The 26,639-nt window shown below is 44.0% G+C and overlaps 1 protein-coding gene across 2 annotated transcripts in view; it reads right to left on the bottom strand.

The window, feature by feature from the left end:
• Window positions 1–1,496: 1,496 nt before the first annotated feature.
• PIGG (phosphatidylinositol glycan anchor biosynthesis class G (EMM blood group)) overlaps window positions 1,497–26,639 on the bottom strand; it is a 55,174-nt gene continuing 30,031 nt past the window's right edge. For both annotated transcript variants that reach the window (XM_083419635.1, XM_083419634.1), the window contains exons 11-13: window positions 25,347–25,656; window positions 15,931–16,094; window positions 1,497–8,750 (exon numbers count right to left, since the gene is read on the bottom strand). In XM_083419635.1, the coding sequence (XP_083275761.1) occupies window positions 8,525–8,750; window positions 15,931–16,094; window positions 25,347–25,656 (700 nt within the window). In that variant the 3' untranslated portion in view covers window positions 1,497–8,524. The remainder of the gene's footprint in view (window positions 8,751–15,930; window positions 16,095–25,346; window positions 25,657–26,639) is intronic.

Here is a 26,639-nt window from a genome sequence, read left to right as displayed (position 1 = left end):
CTGGAAGAGTAGCTTCCACCCCCTCCTTTCAGACAGAAAGTAAAGCAAACATGATCTGGTGATCTTTGCAATGGGAGGGATGAAAATACTGACACACCCCCTTATATGATGATTTTCACTTAGAATCATAGAATCATAGAGTTGGAAGAGACCACAAGGGCCATCGAGTCCAACCCCCTGCCAAGCAGGAAACACCATCAGAGCACTCCTGACATATGGTTGTCAAGCCTCTGCTTAAAGACCTCCAAAGAAGGAGACTCCACCACACTCCTTGGCAGCAAATTCCACTGTCGAACAGCTCTTACTGTCAGGAAGTTCTTCCTAATGTTTAGGTGGAATCTTCTTTCTTGTAGGTTGGATCCATTGCTCCGTGTCTGCTTCTCTGGAGCAGCAGAAAACAACCTTTCTCCCTCCTCTAGGTGACATCCTTTTATATATTTGAACATGGCTATCATATCACCCCTTAACCTCCTCTTCTCCAGGCTAAACATGCCCAGCTCCCTTGTGCACATAAACGTAACCTCTGCTTAATTGGGGGGGGGGGGGGAGTCTGTATATTCAGTGGGTTGCACTTAGAAGTCGTGAGACAGCAGTGCAGGTCTGCTATCAGCACCATTTTGAATAAATATGTCCGCTACACACAGCACGTTTGGGTTTTTCTCGTGCAACTAATCATTCTTACAATGGGTAAATCCATTTGTGAGTGATGCCCCAGTCTCCCAGCAGCGTTTTAGGCAGAACATTAAGAGATGTCATCAGCACCGATGGTTCATGAGCAACTTTATACCCATGCTGGGCAGCGGGTGTTGATATTTCTAATCACGTCCTGCATGTATAATTTGGCTCACTTCAGCATTTTCCATCTGTCATTTGTACAGGCTAGTTGTGGGTCCACATCACCACTGTGGTCCAATTATGCTGTGTCAATATTTGTTACACAGTTTAGTATTAATTTTGTTGCCTTCCAGTTATTTGTTTTGGGGTAGATTTCTTGTGCTTCCTTTAAAAAAAAAGAAAAGACAAATCCACTGAGTATTAGGTCTATTAAAAGCTTCTAGCTATTCCATGATCCGATTGTATCTTCTTCACTTTCATATTATTCCCTAAAATCTTTTTCTCGTGTTTTTTTTCCTGATGAACTGACTGTGGATTTCTGCTCCTTTGTCATCTGCATTTACTTCATCTGTAACTTAGAAGGCTGTTTGCCTGATGAGATCTAGTCCATTCATTCCCTTCCAGCCATTAAATAAGGATTTGAATATATATGTTATTGCATATTTGGTCTGTGGGAATACGGCCTTCCCTTCCCCCTGTGCTTCTGACATGGAACGAAGATGCATTTTTGTGAGGGGAAAAGGGAAACGGAGCTGCAAATATATATACAGTACTGGCATAGAAACTTCAAGGAGGGAAGCGTACCAAGATGGATTCCAAAAACCAGCCGAGCTTTGCTCAAGATGACAACATACTTAAAAACAGCACAATCAAGAGCCAAATTAGTCAAAAGAAAAACAAACAAACTTTATTCAGAACAGGAGAAATAACTCGTGTACAGAACACACACAAACAGGAAATTAAAACATGGACTAATCAGAAGTCAACAGAAGCTGAAAACAAGGGAACTCTGCCAACGCTGAAATTCTCATTGTAGTGACTCTTGCAAGTGCCTTCAATTTCTGCTCTGGACTTGGAATATTTCTTTCCTCTGCCTAGACAGTCATCATTGGCCACTTCAGTCCTGAAAGCTATCCTTTCAGGCCTAGCAGTATTCCTTTCGGCTTCCTGACTGGAAGACTCTCCTATACCTTCCCAATTCTGAGGCTGACATTCCATGCACGATGACCCAGGAGTGAGCTCTACTGAACACAGGGGGATTTCTGAGCAAACATTCATAGGCTTGGGGTGAAAGTCAACCCAAAGATTAACCCACGTTTCAATTTTACAAAGTTGGTGTCTTAAGGAACAAGAATGCTTTAAAACTATTAAATGCTAATTCAGTTTGTTATCAAAGAACTAGAAGTAACAGTCTTCTGGCATTTCAGCCTGGAAACATCTAAACACACACTCAACTCACTCCTTCAAAGCTTGCAGATTTAGACTTTTCTCCATTACCATTAAGCTGCTACCACCACAACCACCCAAAATCAGAATTCTAAATTTCTGGATATTCTCTTCACCACTCATTCTTTCTTTCAATACCAAAGTTAATTTTGATTCCATGGTGGACTTCAAGTAAGTAATGAACTTGCAGCAAGTCCCCAAGATGCACTGCATCAGCCCCACCTCTTTCTTTAAAAACTATTTGTTTTTAACCTCATGGTTTCCATGTCTATTTCCAGAATGCTTTGTAACGGGAAATATCATCATCATCAATCTTTATTACGGTCCAGAGACGCAACAAATCATTACAAAGCAATACACAATTCATACAGCCTACCTCCAGGTTAAACAAGCATTTTGTTCAGAATATAGGGATTATTTGTTCTTGCAACCACCGATAAAAACTTTGCTACTGCTAATGTTCTAGCATTTGTCCGGTCTTCCAATAGGAACCTGACATAGTGAGCCTCTGATTTTTCTGGGAAAGGTACCAGCAAGGGTAGTATCAGTTCAGCACTAGCTTGCTCATATTTTGCACAATGCAACAAAATATGTTTTACTGAATCGATGTCTTGAGCACACAAGCAAAGTCTGTCCTGGTAGGGAACTCCTCTCAACCTGCCATCCATAGCCTTCGATAGTTTGGTACAGTCAGGTTTTTAAGGTAAGATGTTAACTTAAAGACATACCCATATTGTACTCCTACTGCCAGCAGGAAATATATGAGTTAGGGCTAGTTTGAACTGCTCCTCCCCCCCAAAAAAGAGGGGCGGGAGGGATTATCTACGCCGAGAACTAGATTGCCACAGAATAAGGGTTCACTTTAAGTACCATGTCTAGGAAAAGCGTCTCTCTCTCTCTCTCTCTCTCTCTCTCTCTCTCTATACATTCCTTGGGGGAGAATGCATACAAATATGCCGTTTTCTCTCAACGCACAGATGCAAACAGCTGCACCCCGATGTTCCTGAGTCCAGAAGAAGAAAAAAACATTTGCTACATGAGTCTGATTGTACAAACTGGCCAAATCAATGGGCCTCGTTTCGTACCGCAGGGAGGCAAACTTTCCCATTAAAATGAATCTTTTCAAACCAGCAGGGAATTTGAGCTACAATGCATTACCTAATTAAGCAAATGGACACCGAATAAAGGTCAATTCTTAGAACAATCTTGAGCTGAAAGATTTACATGGGATCTTGGGTTATGACCTGAAGAACTGGCACAGCTACCCGCCTGAATGTCAAGTGGCCAGGGGTTGTGTGTGTGTGTGTTTGTATGTCAGAGAAGCAGTTGTGGCTCCAAACGAGTAGAAATCCTTCAGCAGAGACAATTGTATACAGTAAGCATGCCTATCTGGCTTTGCAACAAATTCAAAGTTGCTGTTTTCTGCTTCCCAAAAGAATCTCCTTGTTAGACCAAAATCCTGACAGATGTGTTACAAACCTCTTGGGGAGGCAAGCTGCTTTTGAACAGTAGCAGGTCTCATGAGCACAGAAGCTAGTTAAAACATCAACACTTCTTTTCTGACATTCATCATAAAGCAAAGCCCATCCAACAGATATGTTAGCTGAGAAGAGAGATGAATTCTAATGGAAAAAACCTAACATGCTGCACATACTGTAGTTTATACCATGGTTTGTTTTCCTTAACGATGGTTAATACTGGCCATAAACCATGGTTTCATGTGGGCATGCAAACCATAGGTAAAGAATAGGATCTACACCAAACCAACAATGATTAAGGCAGTTTCTCTGCCCCTCCAGCTTCTCTGCTTGCAACGTGGCAAGCGGCTGTCACACCCTATGGGGACAAACCTCAGCTTGACAAGCCAAACTACCATTTTACTGTATTTTTAGGGTCTCGCTCAGAATTAAGACAACAAACCACATTTAGCACAAAGGATGGTTGAACAATACATCCACGCGTGACCTATCTGGAGAACAAAAGAAATATAACTTTCTTTGGGAGTTGTCATGGAAAGGTCACTTAGCGCTGTGCTGTCCACTACAGCCTAACAGACAGCACACAATATGCAGCACAAAACTAGACTTGCATGAGAAGTACAGTTCATGCCTTTAAGATCTAAAGTTGGATACGCAAAGAAGCATGTATGTACGACAAAATACTTTTGCAGTGCTGTGTTAAAGCATAAAAGCCCCAGCCAATTCCTCCCCCCCCCCCCCGATCACTGTGGGCATTCTCCCTTTATTTCTTGTAATTCCATCTGCACATAAAATTATTTAGGAAAGAGACAAGCCTGTCTATGTTGCTGTGTAAAGCTTCAAGCAAAAATCATTAAAATTAGTATATGTTGGTACTTAAGTGAAATTGGCTGGGATACGCAACTGCAGCCAATTCCAGCTCCCTGCCATGTCTACCGGACTGAGATGTGCTTTTGTGAACATGTGTGTTGAATTTGCACCTTTATATTTCTTACATACTTAGATAACACCTTAATGCATACAAATTGAAATCTACTGTGCAATGAGGCCTTAAGCAAAATAATAAGATGCCTTCACTAATTGCTTCTTAATCCATTTTTGGAGTCCTAATCTTTCCTGGCAAATGGACATAGGAGCCGCTATGAAATCAAAGGTTCCTTTTTGGTTTTCTCCATACCCATGCAAAGACACGACACAAGATCATTTACTTGAAGCGCTCAAAACTTTCAGAAACAATGACTGGTAATTACTAGGCAAGAGTCCTCTATGGAGATGAAAAGGGAATGTACTGATCTGGGTATGTTTACCCTGGAGAAGAGGAGACTGAGAAGAGATACGATAGCCATTTACAAATATTTTAAGGGCTGTCACATGGAAGAGGGAAGAAGCTTTTCTTTTGCTCTGGAAGGTAGGACTCGAACCAATGGCTTCAAGTTACAAGAAAGGAGATTCCGACTAAATATATGGAAAAACTTTCTGACAGTAAGAGCTGTTCAACAGTGTCATCTTTAGCTGAGATTCCTGTATTACATGGGGTTGACTAGCCTTTCCAACTGCATGGTTCTATGATTCTAATAATGTCTTGTGCCACTCTGATAATGCTTGACCTAAGAAGTCAGATATTTTTTGCTCTAGGTCATTCTGTTCGATAGAAAAGCAGTTCAACTGTTTGGTTCAACCATCACATTCCTGGATTGGGGAATGCCCCATGTCCCTGTGTGGTTCCTCCCTTCCTCACATGCCCATCTTAGTACAAGAGTTATTGGCTTGCTATAACACCTCACTGGGAAACTGGTGTGATTCCACCCACTCTTCCGAATCATGAGGTAATCCTGGCTTGCAGTATTAGTTTGCAGGTTTCCACCTGGCACGTTGAATGGGAAGTGCAACATCTGAATTGAGTCAGTGTGTGAGATAGGCAGTCATGGCCTCCGTTTTATGAGAGGCTGTGAGGGAAGGTTTTAAAACATGTATACACCACATTCAAGTTGCATTTTAAACCAGGGTCACGGCCAAACTGGAGGTGATGGGGGAAGATCTGTGATCAGAGTTCTAGAATTGGATCACGCTCCGATATGGGAGAAGGCAAAGTCAATCCTTCCAAGTCATTTTCCTCATCAAAAGCACATGTGCAAGTTGTCATTTGCCCTGTGAAGAAAAAGATATAGCTACCTATACAAAGGCCGCCCCAGCAAAGCAAAGGGAAACACATTGGGAATTAAAGCCTCTTCCCCGGGCCCAGTCTAGTTGAGCGTGCAAAGTTGCAGAATTGGAATAAAGCTGAAAAACACCGGGAGATCCAGATCTCCTGCATCTCATCTAGTTTGGCCCTGAGAGACTCTTTGTTATTGAAACTAAAACAAGATTATGATCTAACCTATTAAAAATCACTGCCTGAAAAACTGCCACCCTATCTTAAATATTAGCATATATACAGGCCAGAGTGGTTGCTCAGATAAACTCCAACTGTATTTACATGTGGCATGATTCGAATCTTTCTTATAAGCTATTTTTTCTTATTGGAAAAAGAGTCAATTGTTCATATACCCTGGAGCAGTAATTCGCCAAAATGTGCACTGGGGCACATTAGCTTGTTGCACTAGAAATATAAGTATTAAAATTTTAAAGAAACCAATCAAAGACTCCTGCAAGCCCAATGTACTTACCTATTATGTCACGGCATGCAGGTAAGCTCCAGGTGTGAGCACCCACCCCCTGCTTCCAGCAGAGGGACCTCTGACAACTGCCTCCCTCCCTGTACAGAGCAAAACTGCCTGTCCTCAGAGGAGTCTGCTCATTGCACCTCCAGTTTCTCCTCCTTTCAATTGGGGCTGAACCGGAACAGGGACTCACACTGAGATTCAGGGAGAGAGGGCCTGCTCCTCCAAGCAATTCCACTTGGAAAACACCGCCTAGAAATATAGCGAGAAAATTTCTTTTTTTGAAAGTAGGAAAAAATATTAGCATTGCTGTTTGCCAGAGCAGCAGCTCTGTTATTTGCTCTGCTCCTGCTTGCTATTCCAAGAGTTTGCAATAACATGTAAATAATCAAATGCTTTCAGAACCGTGCAGCTAAAAACAATAAGAGATCAACAGCTGCAAATGCAGAGATGCTGCTTAAATCCCATTGTTCGTGCTTCTGCTGCGGTCCTTGCTTGCATCTCTGTAGGAAGGAATGAAAACACCTTGTAAATCACCACTGCTCACAGCACAAAGCATTCTGTCCTTCCACGGCACGGGAGAAGGAAAGTATACCTCGTTTAGACGTTTAGATCTGACACCATTTCACCAAACCCGAGAAGCTTGAATAATATGGGGCTTGCTTGGATAATACTTCAGTGCGTAACTTGAGAATGTGAACGAGCTTTGGCCTGACACACTATAAACAGAGAATATGAAGTTTGGACCAGGCTCTATTGTGCCTATGGGCTTTTCCTGCCTCCCTGATCTGAGAATGAGTCGCAGGGTAAGTACAGGCAGATAAATGCATCATACCCCTCCCCATCTAACATCATGTGATTAAGCACCCACAACCAGCCCCCACTCACCCCACAAGGGCTGGATTCTCAGAAAGGTAGCCTCTGAACACATGCTAATACCAAAAAATAAGGTCTCACCCAGGAGAGTTAAAGTTAGCATAAATAAATATAACTCTTCTTTTTTTTAAACATAGATTTTGCATTTCTTAAGCAAAGCTTGCTGTCAGCTGCAAGTATACTGACATTCGCCGATAGCTTATTTATATAATTACATATATAACTTGTAACATTTCCATGCTACAATTCAGCTATCAAAAATAATGGAATTAGTTGCTTTTCCCTATAAAAAACACATTCCAGTAATGCTTATAAAGAATTTCACACACATATTTACAGATATGCCAGCACTTTTAAGCCTGCCAGAGCGCTTTCATAGTCTTTGACTGCTGTTTGCAGAAAACGACCGGAAACAGAGAGAGCTACATTCATATAACTGTGATGTGTGTTGTATAAATGTATGTGTGTATGTCTAATCTCCAGTTCACAGCATCCTGTCACATTGTGAGCCATCATGTTCAGAGTATATCAAAGGAACAACAACAAAAATACAAGTAATTGGTTTGGAGAGAATCTTCTTCACAGTTTTAACCTTTTGAGTGAGGTCCATCAGCCAGCACTCCATGGAATTTGATAAGGAGATAAAAACTTTACTTATTCAAGTTACGATTAACAAATGAGAAATGCAGTGCAGGAGTGAAATAAAATTTCAACATACAGTCCGAGTGACAGCGAGAACCCTACCCCCAGCAATCGGTTAAAGCCTGGTAGATTTTCATCTAAACTCCAATATGAAGGAATGAAGACCAGTAAGAACTTCTCAAGAGATGACCCTGTTCAGATGTTCAAACCCAGATAGTGAATACACAACACGGACAACTGTGGTGCAATTAAGAAATCGGGGGCAGCCTGTGACCTCTTCCAGCATCAATTGCCACTGATTACTATAACCACCATTTAATAGTCAGCAATGGATATTAATCCTAGTTAAGTCAAGCCAAATGCCCACTTGACCAGTGCCTGTTAACTAGCTTCAAACTCTGGTTTAGTAAGATGGAGAACAGAGCCTGGCTAGTTTCCATTGCAATCAACAACTATGCCAATGGGATGCTTAACTGTAGTTAAGGCATGCAATGAAAACTGGCATGGAAGGGACACGATCCAACAAACCATTTATAGTCCAACCGAAATTTAGATACAGTTCCCGACCGCATGGCCTGTATGCTTGGAACACCACTTCAAGACAGACTCTGCAATTCAACGTGTGTGTGTGTGTGTGTGTCTGTGTGTCTGTGTGTGTAGATATGTATGCATGTATAAACGTGTTTGCCAAAAATAGATTACCCAGTTAACTTTTAAATATCAATCTAAAGGCAAGAATCCACATTCCATAGTAGAAATTCAGTCCGCCGCTCGAAATTATGCAAGACTCTGCCTTAATGGTTGCTTTCAGTCTTGGACTTTACGCAAGTGGTTGTGATCCATGGCTGTGAAGAAGGTGCACACGGCTGCCGTGATGAAGACATGCACCCCCTCGTAGAGAAGCTTTGGCGAGAAGACGCTCCAGATGAAGAGGTGGTACCGCAGGCCGGTGACCAAGACGATGTACACGGCAACCGGGATGGAACGCAGCAGCGCGTAACAGAAGCAGCCGTGCCCCATGGCTGAAGGATTCCTTTAAATAAAAAAAAAGCAAAACATGATCTCAGCCCGTGTCAATGCCCTAGCCAATAATTTCCTTGGGCTGGCATAGGAAAGCCTCTGTAATAAATGAAAGATGGAAGTGGATTTAGGAAACGCAGGACAACCGGCTTCCAGCATTGCAGCCCGATCTGCAGAGAGCCAAAAACAACTCAGGTGGATTTACGCCGAGTGGAGGCATGAGTCTTAATGGATATATTCATTGAGAGCCAGTGTGGTGTAGTGGTTAAGAGTCTCGTAATCTGGTGAACCGGGTTCGCGTCCCCGCTCCTCCACATGCAGCTGCTGGGTGACCTTGGGCCGGTCACACTTCTCTGAAGTCTCTCAGCCCCACTCACCTCACAGAGTGTTTGTTGTGGGGGAGGAAGGGAAAAGGAGATTGTTAGCCGCTTTGAGACTCCTTAAAGGGAGTGAAAGGCGGGGTATCAAATCCAAACTCTTCTATATGGTTCTTATAGATGCCTCAGCAGGTGCTGTAACTCTCCACCCCCAAAGGTGCACTCCTTCTCCCAAGACAGGCAGATGCCAACAACAATAAAGGAGTTTTATAAGGGGTGGGGTGGGGTCACAGCAACTCAACTTCGCAAAAATAAAAGGAATGCTGATGGCTTTGGCTTGTATTATTCATAGATCATTGTATTCTTTTACTGCAGTGCACATGTTTACATACATATTACTTTCATATATTTTTTTGCTAAATTGTGTTCCTGGGACTTTGTCTTTCTGTTACCTCCAACTGGGGACACCCACCCACCCACCCTATTTTATTGTACAAGAAAAGCGATGGTTCAGAGGGGGCGTCTTGCCGCTGCTAAGTTCCAAAGCAGGCCCAAGACGATGGGAACCATCTAAGTGCCGGGCAGAAATCCAGACGTCGACTTAACAGTTCAAGAGATGGTTTGGCAGACACCACATGGCAATCACAGAGAACTAAAAAAAAAAAGCCATACTGGTGGCTCCCAAGGCTGTAGATTTATTGCCCATTAACTTTGTAGAGCTATTACACATGACCTTTTGTAAGCCCTGTCATAAAGAGAAGGCTTTGTCATCATGACAGTCAGGGAATAAAGAGAAATGATGGGACTGCTCATACATGAAGACAGCTCTCGCTGAATGGGTAATTGGGAAGGAACCAAAATGAAACATGTCCAATGGGAGCTGTTGCCGCCAAGCAGTAATAGCGCTTTTGGAGCAGCAGTTCCGCCAGTGTGTTCCAGGGAGCTGTGGTTTCCTTGAAAGCATGCCAACGGCTCCTCGCGGAGGCAATCAGTAATGGCATGCAAGCTTCTTGGAACGACAGCTTGCCCAGCGCAACTGGCATTCCCTGGCAACATGGGGCCATGGGAAAGTGCTATGTGTTGACTATCAGTTCTCACAGAGAGCTGGGTAATTTGCAACAGGCCTGATGGGGCCCAGTGTGAACTCTGTCTATGTCCCAGAATTCCCTGCACACTGCACAGGTGTTTCACGGCAGAGGAGCAGGGGCTCGTCAGAAGACAATTCTATTGCCTATGTATGTATAAGAAACATGAGCCATTGTATGCTGTGGTCCGTGTACTGGCTCAACTGAAGGTCCTCATTGTTACCCCAATACTATTTTATAAGATATGAGGTGAGAAGCTGCCTGTCAGGTTCTTCAATTGGGAGAAAATTAGTCTCCCTGGTTGAGATGATGATGATGATGATGATGATGATGATGATTAATTGAGTTTAAATACCGCTCTATACCCAGAGGTCTCAGGGCGGTTCACAGAAAAGATAATAACAATTATTATTATTATTATTATTATTATTATTATTATTTCATTATTTATACCCCATCCATCTGGCTGAGTTTTCCCAGACACACTGGGCGGCTTCCAAGACATATAAAATACAAAATAATTAAAATAAAGTAATTAAATACAATATACTCCCATGGAGACTACCTTACACTGCATTTAAAACCAAAATCGCGTTTGGATAGAAACTGTTTAGACCACAGCGCCACCCATGTCCCTTGCAGATTGATACTCAAGGCCAAATAGTAAGAGTGCAAAGAGCAGATTTTTGATTTTTGGCAAAAGACCCCACAGTCCCACTGCATCTGATGGGAGGAAAAGCCTGCTTTAAACTGTCAAAAGGTGACAGGCCAATCCCACTTCATTAATGAAGACGAAAGACTCCAGAACAGAGCCACCTAGCTGGCAGAAAGCCTATCCTTCAGCTTCCACTATTTGGCTCTGCTAGCCACTGGTCTTGTGCCAATTTGATCTTCAAAGCTTGACACAATACAGGCGCAATTATTTCCATTTACTCAACGTGACAATGCGCCCCCACCCACCAGCATCAAGGCACTCAAGATGATCGTTCTAAAGGGCCGGCAACATCAAATCTTTGATTCTATACACATCTCTAGCGCTCATCACCAATTATCAAGCTGAGAGGTCCATCTGCTATCATTAAGGTGCACGTCAAATAGCACCGAGGCACCTGAATGTCACATGCATTAGGAACTAGTTAAGATAAGCGAGGTGTGCCTATGAATGTATGGTCAACACAGGGGCAATAAATCCATTTGTTCAGCTACTCTCCACTCCTCAAACCAGACCTGTGTTTCTTCAATGTTTGATACCTATAAAGGTAAAGGGACCCCTGACCATTAGGTCCAGTCGTGACCGACTCTGGGGTTGCGGTGCTCATCTCACTTTATTGGCCAAGGGAGCCGGCGTACAGCTTCCGGGTCATGTGGCCAGCATGACTAAGCCACTTCTGGTGAACCAGATCAGCGCACGGAAACGCCGTTTACCTTCCCGCCGGAGTGATACCTATTTATCTACTTGCACTTTGAAGTGCTTTCGAGCTGCTAGGTTGGCAGGAGCTGGGACTGAGCAACGGGAGCTCACCCCATCACGGGGATTCGAACCGCCAACCTTCTGATCAGCAAGTCCTAGGCTCTGTGGTTTAACCCACAGCGCCACCCGCGCCCCTTGATACCTATAGGCTGGGTTTATTTTAGGAGGCAGGTGCCGCCGTTGTTTATTGGAAACATTTGCCACAGTTCAGCCAAGGCTCCCAGAGGAGCTTACAGTACAGTGCATTACAGAGCCTAGTGGGTTAGAGCGTGGAGCTGATAACATTTGCAGGTTCGATCCCCGTATTCCTGCATTGCAGGGGGTTGGACCAAATGATCCGTTGGGTCCCTTCCAACTCTACAGTTCTACATATCTTTACTGATCAGTGCTCATAAGGACAATCTCCTTGCAAATTCCAGCTAGATCTCTACACTTTGGCGGGGCGGGGGGGAGAGAGAGAGAAGAGGGAGGCTGCAGAATACAATGAAATTTGAGAACTGAAGTGAATCCTCTTGAACACTGTACTTCATCAGGAGTTTCTTCCCTCTCCAATGTTAGCCTATTGATGAACCAAGGTCAGCTAAAAGCTCTCCAGGTTCCTGTCCGCGTGAGGAGCATTAACCATACCATGAATAACACTTGTGATTCTGTGGCGGCTGTTAAGGGATTCTGACAACACAGCCTCTGCATCCTGGGAGGACGTATTTATGCAGGCTTTGCAGCCGGCGCTAGAATTGTGTACTGCACAAAAAACAGCTTATTAAGTTTAATAAAGGGCTGGAGGAGGGGCGGGGGGGATGTGCTGTAGGTTTTGTAATGCAAAACAGAATTACAGGCACACAGGCAATCTCTCTGATGCACAGTAGGTGCTTGCTAAGTCTGTAGAGACGCAATATCAATGCACTTGGTAAACAAAATGATGTGCCGCTGAACACACTAGCCATTGGATTGAGCAAGTAATGGTTGTCACAGGCCTAAACGCTGGTTTTTATATTGGGCAGTAGTGAGACTGATAAGCCAATCTCTACTTGGAAGTGAAAATCACAGCAACCTGGCAGTAATTCAAAGGCAGGGCATGTTCTCTTAATATAACTTCTGGCGAGTCAGGATTTTACCAGCTTGTGTGCTAGTGGGGCAGAGAGGCTAAGTAGCTGAACTGTGGAATCAGGAAGACCTCAGTTCTCATGTTGTCCCTCCTGCCCACCCATGGAATCTGCAATATGGAAAGAATGGTGACCAACCTGGCAGGTTTATATTCAGGTGCGGCTTATATTCGGGCCAATACGGTAGGTTGAGCGCTGTTAAAATGCTCCAGCCTCTCTGCCTTCCTCAATAAAACACAGCTGGGGTTTCAAAATAATGTCAGGAGCCAAAATAACAGTCTAAAGCATGGGTAGGCAAACTAAGGCCTGGGGGCCGGATCCGGCCCAATCACCTTCTAAATCCGGCCTTCGGACGGTTCGGGAATCAGCGTGTCTTTACATGAGCAGAATGTGTCCTTTTATTTAAAATGCATCTCTGGGTTATTTGTGGGGCCTGCCTGGTATTTTTACATGAGTAGAATGTGTGCTTTTATTTAAAATGCATCTCTGGGTTATTTGTGAGGCATAGGAATTCATTCATTCCCCCCCCCCCAAAAAAAAATATAGTCCGGCCCCCCCACAAGGTCTGAGGGACAGTAGACCGGCCCCAGGCTGAAAAAGTGTGCTGACCCCTAGTCTAAAGTAAGAATTAAGGCCCCCGCTTGAGCTCTGAGTATCCACGTGAAATCCCGATGGCACAAATAACCAAGGAAGGCAGAAGCCAAAATGTTTTAACTACACAGCATTAAACCCTTCTCTGGCCATTCACATATTTTCAAATTATGGTTTGTATCTTATCAGAATCCTTTTAGGACTCTCGGTCTACTTCTTTGCATTGCCATGTGGCTGTTGTTCATTTACCTCTCCTGCTCCTGGGTATATTTTTCTACTTAGCTATATAAAGGTTTTGGAATGAAAACACGTCTTTAAAAAACTGGTGTTAATGTGACTGTCGCTGCAAGGATTGAATTAGCTAGTCAGTGGCAATACCGCAACAGGGGTATTTTCCTTTTAAAGGATCTGAACTACACTACATATGGGCAAAATTCACCCATCTAGTAAGGCTTTAGGAAAGTAAAGGGAACACAACCAATTAAACTAAGAATCTATTTTAAGAACATGAACAATATTTGCAGCTCTTTAATCAAGCAGTCCAGCCAGGAAAATTTGTCATTCTGATGTAATGCAATTAATCTTTTTGCCAAATTTTCCAGTAGCTGTTGTTCGTCCTAAGTTTTAATAGGAACTGTTTGCGCTGTTTTTTAAAAATGGAGATTGTATACTTAAAACAAACACTTTCATCCCACTAGGGCTTCTCCAAACATTACTTCTGGAGCCGATATTAAATGATTTCAACATAGTTCAAATTAATTAAAAATACTGTAAATACGTTTCTCTTAATTATCAAGTCATCTTAAGTTAATGTTTTAAGTTGCTGTAAAATAGATTATGAATAGTTATTAACTAAACATTTGTTTAGTTGAGTCATTTTTCCAATATGTAACTCAAAGTACTTATTTCTTTTTGGCAACTAATTTTTAAAATAATAAAATATAATAATAATAAAAACTATAAACACCCCACCAGGCATTTGCAGCTGGCTACAGGGTAGTGGCAAGTTTGACGTGGCAATGTTTATGTTGTCATTTTAAGCATGTAAGCTGCTGTTTTTATTGTTGTCTAGTTTTTATTTTGGAGTTTAATAGTGCTTTTATTTGATACTTGTAACATAAGCAGCTTTAACGATCCTTATAGGGAAGGAAGGTGATTTTATTTATTATTTATTATTTTATTTTATATATAAATAATATGAACTACCTTATTTTAAAAAGGAGAAAGGCAACAAGGTCTCCTGAGTTAGCAATTCTCCAGAGTTTTTACCAGGAAGCCCTGCCAACGGCTTCAAATTAGCTTACATATAATGAGAAAGCTTCAAAACCAGTGCTCAGTATTAAAAAGCTGATACACATACGGTTGCAAGCCCTTTATATTGTGGTTATATACAGTGGTACCTTGGGTTAAGTACTTAATTTGTTCCGGAGGTCCGTTCTTAACCTGAAACTGTTCTTAACCTGAAGCACCACTTTAACTAATGGGGCCTCCCGCTGCCGCCGGAGCACGATTTCTGTTCTCATCCTGAAGCAAAGTTCCCGAGGTACTATTTCTGGGTTAGCGGAGTCTGTAACCTGAAGCGTATGTAACCTGAAGCATATGTAATCCGAGGCACCACTGTACATTCACTCTATATTGGGGGGGGGGGTCTACAATTTTTAGATGGCCTTGTTGGCCAGGCCAAAACCCTTAGTCACCACCCCCAAAGGGAAGGGTAGGAGGGGACAGAGGCCAACTGGGTGATGCTGCTTGAAGGTACCTCGAGTGCCCTCAGGCTATGGCATCCCACTCCCTGCTCCCCATCATTCTGACTCAGGAAAAGCCAACAGGTATGGAGACTGTCAGTTTGGATCTTTGTAACAAGGCTCTCCAGTGCTCTTGACCACATAGCCATATCCCAGGCATAGGCAAACTCGGCCCTCCAGATGTTTTGGAACTACAACTCCCATCATCCCTAGCTAACAGGACCAGTGGTCAGGGATGATGGGAGCTGTAGTCCCAAAAACATCTGGAGGGCCGAGTTAGCCTATGCCTGCCATATCCCATTCGTGTTATTTTGAGCCAAAGCAGAAAAAGAAAGCACACCTTTCCCTTCTGACACTAAACCTCCGCTGTCTTCTTCAGTAGAAGAAAAGGCTAAGGAGTAAACCCTTCACAGACCCAGAGTTTGACTCCATTGTCAACACTCCATTGTCTCTTGAGACAGGCGGATGCCAACAAAGCCTTTTCGAAATGCTAATATAGGGGGAAATAGGCAGAATCTGCAGGCAGGTATGTTTATCCCCCCTGCCCAGGAATTCTCTCCCCACCCACCAGTTGTTTTTCACTTCTTTTCTCCAGCCAGACTCCAAAAACCCCAATTGCTGGATCAGTGGGCAGAATAAAAAAGAGCCTCCTGCTTGCTTGCTTGCCTGCCAGTCCTGCCCACTTAAACGTTCCATTATCTCGGCCCACGCAACTTGGAGAACACGCATTTGCCAAAACGTCTCCAGCTCGCCCCTTAGGCTTGCGAAGTTCGCTGGAGCATGGACTGTGACATTCAGCACACAGCCAGAAAGAAATTAAACATTTAGCAGTATTTATAAAGCTGCGGTCAGTGCAAAAAAAACCCAAACACACAGATTACCTGCTCACATCAGAGCTCAAATAGCACAGCAAGTGAACGGCCCACAATAAAGGTCCAGAGTATGTTGCAAATCCAGTTAGGAAGATGGCCGGGATTTCCACGTAGTTATCAAGCCCAACAAAGCCAGCCGAAACGTCCACAGATGCAATGCTGTTTGAGTTGCCCTGGAAGAAAAGGAAAACACTGAGCAGCTAGATCCACACAGTGAAAATTTGAAAGCTATTCTGCGAGATAAAGGTACCCAAGATACATCTGGAGGTCATAAGGGGTAGGAGGCCTTTCAGAACTCTGTCTTTACACCTTTCCCCCAGGCCAGGGGCAGGGAATGCTTTTAGCCCAAAGGGCAACACTCTGACTAGTGGGCAACTGTCCAGAGACTGTGATTCAGGCACAGAGAAGTCAGAGGTTTCTACATGTACCGTATTTTTCACTCTATAAGACGCACTTTTCCCCTCCTAAAATGTAAGGGGAAATGTGTGTGCGTCTTATGGAGCGAGTCCAGGCTCCATGGCTTCAGCAAAAGCAACGCGAAGCCTCCAGAGCGCAGCGGGAGCTCCCACTGCGCTCTGGAGGCTTCGTGTTGCTTTCGCTGAAGCCAGGAGAGCAAGAGGGGTCGGTGAGCACCGATTCCTCTTGCTCTCCTGGCTTCGCTTTGCTGGAGAGGTGCTGCGCAGCTTTCCCTCTCTACGTAGCGCCCCTTCAGCGAAGCGGGAGGAGAAATAGAAGGGGCTCCATTTCTCCTGCCGCTTCGCTGAAGGAGCGCTGCGGAGAGAGGGAGAGAATATTTTTTTCCTTGTTCTCCCCCTCTAAAACTAGGTGCGTCTTACGGTTGGGTGCGTTTTATAGAGTGAAAAATACGGTACATCTCTCCATCCAGTAAGAGGCATTATTATAGATCAAGGATCCTTCCAGCCAGGCAGAAGAACTGGAGGAGTGTGGCATTGTCAGTGAAGGAGATGGCCTGGGGAAGCATCTCCAGGGCCCATTACCCAAGACCAGAAGTTCCACACTCGAGCCCTAGACATTAAACAGGTGTCAACTATATCATGTTTCCTGCTGCCTTCTTAAGAAACCTTTCTGTTTCCCAAGCATTTCTGGATAATTATTGTCATCAACAAAAGGCCACTGATCACTATGCAATATGTTTTGCTATATTTTATGCTTTTTTATTTCCTTTATGGAACCCTGTTTATGTGTGTGCGTGTGCATTTTTTAAATATAAATTTCCTAAAGAAATAAGACCATTAATAGTAACAGAGACCTGGAGACTCAATCAGCCCCCAACCTCAGGAAGCTGTCCACTATTGAATTGAAATTGAAATACTTTATTGTCACTTGTACAACTTGTATACAGTAAGATTACAAGAGCACCACCCACTCAGCTCTCTTAGTCTCAATTCCCCTCGTTTACTGACGCACACCCACCAAACCCAAAAGTCAGTTGCCCTGTTGTTATCTTTTCATTCAGCAGTCTAACAGCCCATGGATAAAAGCTGTTATTTACCCTGTTGGTGCAACTAATCATGCTTCTTTATCTTCTGCCTGAGGGCAGGAGATCAAGAAAGTGCCGGCCAGGGTGTGAATCATCCCTGAGAATTTTCCTCACTCTCCTGAGGCAACTTATTCCACAATGTCATCCAGTGGATTCACGGGACAGCCCATAATATCTTGTGCCATATTCACCACCCTCTGTTGTTGTTGTTGTTTAGTCGTTTAGTCGTGTCCGACTCTTCGTGACCCCATGGACCAGAGCACGCCAGGCACTCCTGTCTTCCACTGCCTCCCGCAGTTTGGTCAAACTCATGCTGGTAGCTTCGAGAACACTGTCCAACTATCTCGTCCTCTGTTGTCCCCTTCTCCTTGTGCCCTCCATCTTTCCCAACATCAGGGTCTTTTCCAGGGAGTCTTCTCTTCTCATGAGGTGGCCAAAGTATTGGAGCCTCAGCTTCACGATCTGTCCTTCCAGCGAGCACTCAGGGCTGATTTCCTTAAGTATGGAGAGGTTTGATCTTCTTGCAGCCCATGGGACTCTCAAGAATCTCCACCAGCACCATAATTCAAAAGCATCAATTCTTCGACGATCAGCCTTCTTTATAGTCCAGCTCTCACTTCCATACATCACTACTGGGAAAACCATGGCTTTTACTATACGGACCTTTGTTGGCAAGGTGATGTCTCTACCACCCTCTGTAGGTACTTCCTATCGGTTGATGTCAAACCAGCGTACCACACCGTGATGCAGTATGATAGGACACTTTCTATTGTGGACTGCTAGAAGGAGATCATCAAATGTTGATTGACATCGTTCTTTTGCAATGCTCTGAGGAGATGGAGTCTCTGTTGGGCTTTCTTAACCACCTGGGTTGTATTGATTTTCCATGTGAGGTCTTCACTTCTTCACTGAGATAAACTCCTAGGAATTTAAAGGAAAAGACTCTCTCCACACAGCCCTCCCCGATGTACAGCGGGGCTAGTTCTCCTCTCTTCCTCTGAAAGTCCAACACCATCTCCTTTGTCTTGCTGATATTAAGGTGCAAGTTGTTCCCTAGGCACCCTGTAGTTATTATGCACCTCACTCAATTTCTTAAACAGACATAAGCAAAGAGCCCTTTAAGTCTCAGGTGTGTGCACTAACAGAAGCTTTTGAAGGCCAAACCATTTGTATCAGGAAATGCGTTACCTACATGGAAGGTGTATGTGGAGAAGGCGGTGCTGATTATGGACACAGTGCTGCAAAAGGCGAGGTTTTAACCCTTTCTTCCAGTTTCCCCCAATCGAAATCCCCCCTCACATTTGCTATTTACCGGGGGTGGGGGGAAGGGACCATAAGTGTACGATCATGAGTACCTGAATACTTTGCCATGTGGAGTAAATAGCAGCTTGGAGAGGAGATAATTTGGATCTGATCTCTACAACTGTCACATCTAAGCCGTCTAGAGTCCTCCATCATGCTCTTCATTCCTATTTGCTAGGGTCCTAGCTCACACGGGGAACCGACTAACTGTTGCTCTTCAAATTAGGAACTATGGGATTAAAACAGGCATAGGCAAACTCAGCCCTCCAGATGTTTTGGGACTACAACTCCCATCATCCCTGACCACTGGTCCTGTTAGCTAGGGATGATGGGAGTTGTAGTCCCAAAACATCTGGTGGGCCAAATTTGCCTATGCCTGGATTAAAAAGTTCATGGACCCCATCAGTTTGCTGAGAGAGTCAGTCAGTGGCGGGAGACCATGTGCTGGCCTTTCAGCTCTCGTGTGGCTTAAAAAATGTCCAGTGTGGATAATCCGGTGCTATTTTTCTAGAAAAAGAGGAACTGGAAGTCACCATGAACACCTCCCTTGTTTTCTTAGAATGGCAATGGTGCCTACCTGAGAGGTGCTGGAACTGAGTTCCGGTTGAAAACCCCCCTGGGATAATCCATTGTTGTTGTTGTCAACTCAGGGATATAAAGGACAATATGAGATCCCTCCAGTGTTTAAAAGAGGCATTCGAAGCACTTCTGTATAAATCACAAACAAGTGGCTTATTTATTTTTAGTTTTCTTTATATAAAGATTTTATATACTCCCCCGGCTCGAAGCGAATCTGTTCTTCGTTCCTTATTTGATTCTGCAGTTTAGAGCGTGGCATACCTTGAGGTAAAGTGTACTGTGCAGATATTACATTTTAAATATTTACGCTGTGCTACGCGAATTCTGTTCCCAAGAGGATGCCAGCTTCACAAAGCCATTGCCCGGTGCTCAGAGGCGTATACAAATTTGTATTCGGGAGAGGACAAACCGTCAGAATGGAAGCATTGTGCGGAGGAAGCAGCCACACAATATCTATCTACTGCAACGGGAGGCCTAAGTGGCCAGACAAATGTTCTCTTTTGTTCGTTATAAATTTTTGAACATGCATTAGAAACAAAATGAACAGAACAGTAATTTTTAATGGGGACTAGGTTCTATATCAAGAGGTAGATAGAAATGGGCGAAAAGCAAAACACAACAATGTTTATACGGTAACAAAACTCAACGTCTACTTTCGTGTCACTTTGAGAGGAAACCCACAAAGCACCCAGTAGATTTGGTGAGGAACGAGGACAAATCTCTGGCTTCCTAGCTTGTACATACACTAGGGATAGGCGATATCTGGTTTTCAACTTCATGACATATCACCAGCTAAACATCGCAACAAACCGATATATCACAATGTCTTAACATCTTTCAAACTACATTTCAGGGAATTCAGAGTTTGGCTGGAGGGCCAAATGCTTGAAATATCAGTTGCTAAATGCTGTTGGGCTCAGGATCTCCTTGCGGAAATCCCAGAGACACCTGGCTGTCCTCTGTGAAAACAGGATGTTGGACTAGATGGGCCTTTGGCCTGAACAACAGGCTCATCTTATGTCCTTATGTTTAACTCGGAATTCCTCAGACGCTCATCGGGGCTCCTCAAAGAAGATTAATAACACTGGGCAATCTTTCCTGAAACACCGGTTGCCAACAGCTATTATTAATCATCCCTTGCAATGTGCAGCCACGGGGAAATGTTAAGCACATTGTAGCACACGCTCGGTTCATCTGGGGCTCTGCGGAGGCCCAACAGATTGTAGTAATGTAGGACCTGAAATAATGCCCTGAAACACACCGGAACATTCTCTGGAGTGTTCCAGGGCTCTATGGCCGATACCAGAGGATTCCCTGGCAAATAAGTGTATGTTGGAAGGTTCTCTCCAGCCAGGAAAAGCTTAATCTATTAAATCAGATTTCTCCTCAGATTTACCCAATTTAGGACTACGACATACCCCAATAATAAGAATAATTTACTATTTATACCTTGCCCATACCTTGCGTTTCCCCAGCCACTCTGGGCAGCTCCCAACAAAATATTAATAACAATAATAAAAAGCGGAAAAACATCCAACATTAAAAACTTCCCTAAACAGGGATGCCTTCAGATGTCTTCTAAAAGTCAGATAGTTGTTTATTTCCTTGACATGTGATGGGAGGGCGTTCCACAGGGCAGGCGCCACTACCGAGAAGGCCCTCTGCCTGGTTCCCTGTAGCTTCACTTCTCACAGTGAGGGAGCTGCCAGAAGGCCCTCGGAGCCCAAGGAAAATGCAGAGACAAGCTACGCACCCAAGTCGATGAGGTCCGCAGAGGAAGCACCTTGTGATACTGTGAGACATTACATATGCTTCCTTGAGGGGCCTTGATGGGAATCGTAGAATGCAATGCAGGAATCTCAACTAAAGCATCTATGACAGATGGCCAACCAACCTATGCTCAAAAACAGGGGTCGGCAATGTGCAGCCCATGGGCTGGATGCGGCCCACGAAGACCGTTTTACCAGCCCACAAGCCGCCCCAAAACCGAGCCTCCCGCTTGGCAAGTCCCCCTCACACTGCGCTAAACTGGCGCAGCACGGTGACTCCCTGTGTGGCACCGAAAATCACGTCTGCACATGGGCAGATACCGAAAATCGCATCTGTGCATGTCCAGACGCCGAAAATCGCTTCTGCGCAAGCGCGATTTCCAGCATCTGGGCATGCGCAGAAGTGGTTTATGGCGCCACAGACACAATTTTCGGTGTCACGCTGTGCCAGTCTGGCCCACAGACGACCTCTGTGGGAGTGATCTGGCCCATGGCCGGTAAACCTTGCCAACCCCTGCTTAAGAACCTCCAAAGAAGGATAGCCCACCGCCTTCTGAGGGACTTCGCTCCACTGTCAAACAGCTCTTACCCTCAGAAAGTTCTACTTGATGTTTAACCAGAATCTCCATGCTTGTAACTTGAATCCATTGGTTTGGGTCCTGCTGTAAACAATCCCTAAGAACTAACAATATCCTGTTAACACCGCCATGATCCCATCTAAGCAGTCTGGTGTGCAGGCATCCTCCTGTCTACCCTATAAACTCTACACACACATACATCCCCACTGTAAACGCAAGGCCTCCAAATATTTCAGAAGCTTAAGGCTTTCCTTTCTAGAATAATCCTGAGGAAGCTTGCATTAAATAAGTACAGGGAGATGGAGGGAAGTATATAAGCAGTACTTTTCATTAGGTTTTAATGGGACCTTTAAAAGCTACTCGTACTTGCTGCCTCAGAACTTCAGGATCATTAGCCAATCTGTCGCAGGAGGGGTGCATGGATGGATAATTCAATTAAGCCAAAGTATGAACCAAGACTCTACCAATATACTATAGCCTCTAATGCAACAGAAACCATATGCATCTCACCAGCATTGCTTAATTGCCAGCAATTCTACACAAGAAGCTAAGAGAAAATGGCAACACAGAGTTTAATTTAAGAGTATTCCAAAAATAGTATTCCTGAGGCTTCTAAAAGCATTTCCAATTTCAGTTACAGGGTTGATCACATGAACTATTTTATGAAGACCGACTGCCTGTTAATCACTCAAGCTTCTTTTAACATGGAGGCGGGGGGGGCAGTGTTTAATGACTTTTCTGGGTGCAGGGCACGCATTTCTATTAATAGTGAAGCAAAGCCAAAAGAGAATGTATGCCTAGCAGTGTTTCGGTAGGAAACAGGACAGGTTTTAAAGAAAAAGTATTGGGTGTGAAAAAATAAAGTGGTGCCTTTCCGTTGCCAGAACCACTAATCCTGTACCAAGTATTCTGAATTGGCTTGAACATGTATTTTATTAGAAGGTGTTCCGAGTGCCCTGACGGACAGGTGGAGGGGATGCAAATCCCCATTTCCTCTTTTAAAAACTTGAGTGGTGAATTTGCATGCAAGAAATTCACCAGAGAGCGTTTCCTCATGCTGCTGTTGGCATCCATCTGTCTCAAGAAGACAATGGAGTGCGCCTCTGGGGGCGAAGTCAAACGATTGGAGAATCACAGCGCCTGCTGTGGCTGCAGAGACCGGTAACAACTGCTGCCTTCTGTGTTGTTTTTGCTGTGTTAGCAGCACCAAGGTGATCTCCCTGCGGTGCAAGCCTGGGCAGTGTCTATGGAAGTCTTGGGTTGCCTTCCTCGGAAGTCCCTTCTCAACCGTGTTGATGTGATCAAACGGAAAGCAGAGCGATACATCTGGCACCAGCTTGGCTGCAGGAGTTGCTGGAAGGAGGCATACGAGACATCTTCCAACTGCCTTAGGGACTCCACTCTGGATTTGTGTAGTGTTAACTCCTTTGCCTAGACAGCATCTTAAAAAGTAGAGACATCACTTTGCCAACAAAAGTTCGTATAGTAAAAGCTATGGTTTTCCCAGTAGTAATGTATGGAAGTGAGAGCTGGACCATAAAGAAGGCTGATCGCCGAAGAATTGATGCTTTTGAATTATGGTGCTGGAGGAGACTTGAGAGTCCCATGGACTGCAAGAAGATCAAACCGATCCATTCTTAAGGAAATCAGCCCTGAGTGCTCACTGGAAGGACAGATCCTGAAGCTGAGGATCCAATACTTTGGCTACCTCATGAGAAGAGAAGACTCTCTGGAAAAGACCCTGATGTTGGGAAAGATGGAGGGCACAAGGAGAAGGGGACGACAGAGGACAAGATGGTTGGATGGTGTTCTCAAAGCTACCAGCATGAGTTTGACCAAACTGCGGGAGGCAGTGGAAGACAGGAGTGCCTGGTGTGCTCTGGTCCATGGGGTCACGAAGAGTCGGACACGACTAAACAACTAAACAACAACAACAACTCCTTTGCCTTTTCTTCTCCTGAAGATGTCCCACAAGGTAGTGGGTACAGATTTTTCCTCAGGGTTTACTCCCGAAGCTGATCTCATGAATGAGTATAGACACAAGGCAGCAGAGGTTGGGGATCAGTTTTTCTTCTCCTAGATGGGCTACCCTTCCAACTTGGCAAGCCCCATCTGCCCCTTACAAGTGTAGAAACTGCTTTCTTGACCGTTAGACCCACAACATTGGTCTAGTTTGTTCAATCTGCCGGGCCTGTCTTTGCGTGCCTAAATCATCAAATGTTTGAGACCCATCAGCTACCCTCACCTGGTTTAACCAGCCGGTCAAAGCCATTTCCCAGTGTGTGGCCGCTGTCATATGCTGACAGTTTCTGGCAGCTGCAGGTGAAGGGTGAGTAAAGGGTTGAGATCAAAGGTGGAAGAACTATCCCAGAAGGAGCACAATATGTCCTCCACCAGAGGAACTACCCCTCCCCTAACACCACATACACTTCAAGTATTCCACACACATTAGTATGTTCTCCACTATAAAGGAGGATCATCTGTATTTTGGGATTTTCAATTCTTCAAAACTTAATTGCCAGTCTCCACAGGCAACCATTTTTGTAGTACAAAGGTACAATCGCCACTACAGAAATTCTTCATGCCACTTCTCTGCTTTCCATATGAAGGTTGCATTTAAGCAGAACTACAATTAACCTTTGAAAAGGACTCAATCTGAATTTTCATAAATTGAATTAAAGCTGGCAAGATCTGGCCATTGTTGCCATTGCTGAAATTTCTTGGTAAGTGGCTTTAAGTCTCTTTAGAAGCGAGAGGTCTTTTTAAATGCTTTGAATGAAAACAGAACTTGCCTAGAAACCCAAGGCTGCCACAATGCTACACAAAACACCCAGTAATTCATTTCCACAGACTGCCTTTCGGTCCAGCAAATGAAAAACAAAAATTTAATTCTGATGAGCGTTAAGTGGTAAACAAAATATAAATATGAACAATCGATCAGCTTGCTAAAATATTAAAAACAAAAACAAAAAAACATGAAGAGGAAGGTTTTAAATGCTCTCTGGAAGTCCAAAAAGGACAACCACATGGGTTTCTTTCAAGCCCAAGACTTGCATGGAAAAGAACCGGATGATTTTGGTCTCCCTCAAGCAAATTTCTTAAGGCCCACCAACACATAAAACTGAGATGTACTGGGGCATAAGAGCCCTGCAGATAGGAGGAAGTACTCCCCTGAAGTATCGTGGCCCCAGATCACTTTTGGGCAGAAATAATCAACTGGAGGTACCATGGTTAAATCTGGCCTCTTTAACTCTTTGAACCACTCCCACAAGGGAAATGGCGTGTGTGCAGATAACAACAGCTGCAGCAATGGGCCCTGCCAACCTGTGTTCAAGTTCCATTCTCAATGTAGCCCTAGCTCCTGGTCAAGAGTTTATCGCCTAAGAGGCAAGCATTTGAACTGAAACAGGAAACTGGCTACAACCGAGGAAATACAGTGGTACGTCAGGTTAAGAACTTAATTCGTTCTGGAGGTCCATTCTTAACCTGAAACTGTTCTTAACCTGAGGTACCACTTTAGCCAATGGGACCTCCTGCTGCCGCTGCACAATTTCTGTTCTCATCCTGAAGCAAAGTTCTTAACCTGAGGTACTATTTCTGGATTAGCAGAGCCTGTAACCTGAAGCGTCTGATACCTGAAGCGTCTGTAACCTGAGGTACCACTGTATGTTCCTTCTAAAGACAATATGCTCTTACCTGGAAAAAGAAGAACGCTTGTCCAAACCAGTAATGCATGATGGTAACTTGAGCTGCATCAAACTCCAGCGGCTTCCAGACGTACTTTGTCATCATGGCTTGGATGAGAAGACAGAAGACCAACACGGGCAAGTTGTGAGGTCTGAGTAAGAGAGCAGCCAGCAGGACCAACCCACTGTAGATTTCCCACAATCCTATAAACTTTGTCTTAGCGTCTGTCGAGAGAACCTGAGATTTGAGCAAGTCTTTGGTGCCTGTGAAGACGATGCCAAGAACGAAGACATAGACGAAACGTGCTTCAATTATGCCCCTAAAATGAGAGAGAAAAGATAGAACAAATTCAGCATCTGATGGGTCCAAAAATCTGCTTCTGTTGAAACTAAAATAAATAAATATTCCTGGAGGAATGAAGAGCCCAAAGTAGGCCCATCCACAAAGCAAAGCAAGGCAATGGGTTTTGGGGTGTCATTACCAATGGAACAAGACATTAACAAGAAGTGATTGGAATAAATCAAAGAGTTCTGTGTGGAAATCTTCCTGGTGGATTGTACCCCCCATGGGATGCAGTGTTAGAAAATGGGATAGAAAAGCTAGGAGCTAAATGGCTTCTGGGACTTGGGTTGTGGGGACCCAAACAGAATTTTTGATAAGCAAGAATTAATATGCAATTCACGTGACACATTGTTAACATCCTATTTTTAACAGAAATTGTTAATACACATTTAATTTGGTGTTTACAATAAAAAGAATTGGTAGCATACTTCAGTTTTGAAAACACTCCACACTTTATGGTTAAAACTCCTTAACATATTGTCTGTCCTTAACATATACTTTGAGGCTTCAAAGCACATACATTTCAGTAATCCTTGAGTGTCAGCCGGGTGCAAAAAATGGCACCCAGACTCTGTGGGGTGCTCAGAAATGGAGAATCTTTAGGCACAAAATGTGCCTAGCGCCCTGCTGATTTTGAACCCTGATGGGATGCCGAGTAAAATTTGCCCTCAGAACTTCCTGTTCCACAACTCTCAACCATAACCCTGTATGTTTATTCAGCTATAAAAACCTGGAGCCTTTATACCCGTTATGGAGATGTTATTCCCATGACGAAACCTAATGCTGCAATCCTGTGCCCATTTACCAAAGAACAATGGACACTGAACTCAGCAGGAATTATTTCTGAGTAAACCCCAAATCTTTTGAACACCCACTCTTTCAAAGTTCCAACAGCTCCGTCCAAAGTCTGTTCAAACTTTGAAAGAGTGGGTGTTTAAAAGATCTGGGGTCATTTCACCT

Source organism: Podarcis tiliguerta, assembly GCF_965153285.1.
Source record: "Podarcis tiliguerta genome assembly, chromosome: 17".
Lineage (NCBI taxonomy): Eukaryota > Metazoa > Chordata > Lepidosauria > Squamata > Lacertidae > Podarcis > Podarcis tiliguerta.
Note: the sequence above shows the minus strand (reverse complement) of the source record. Positions and strands in the feature narration are given on the sequence as shown.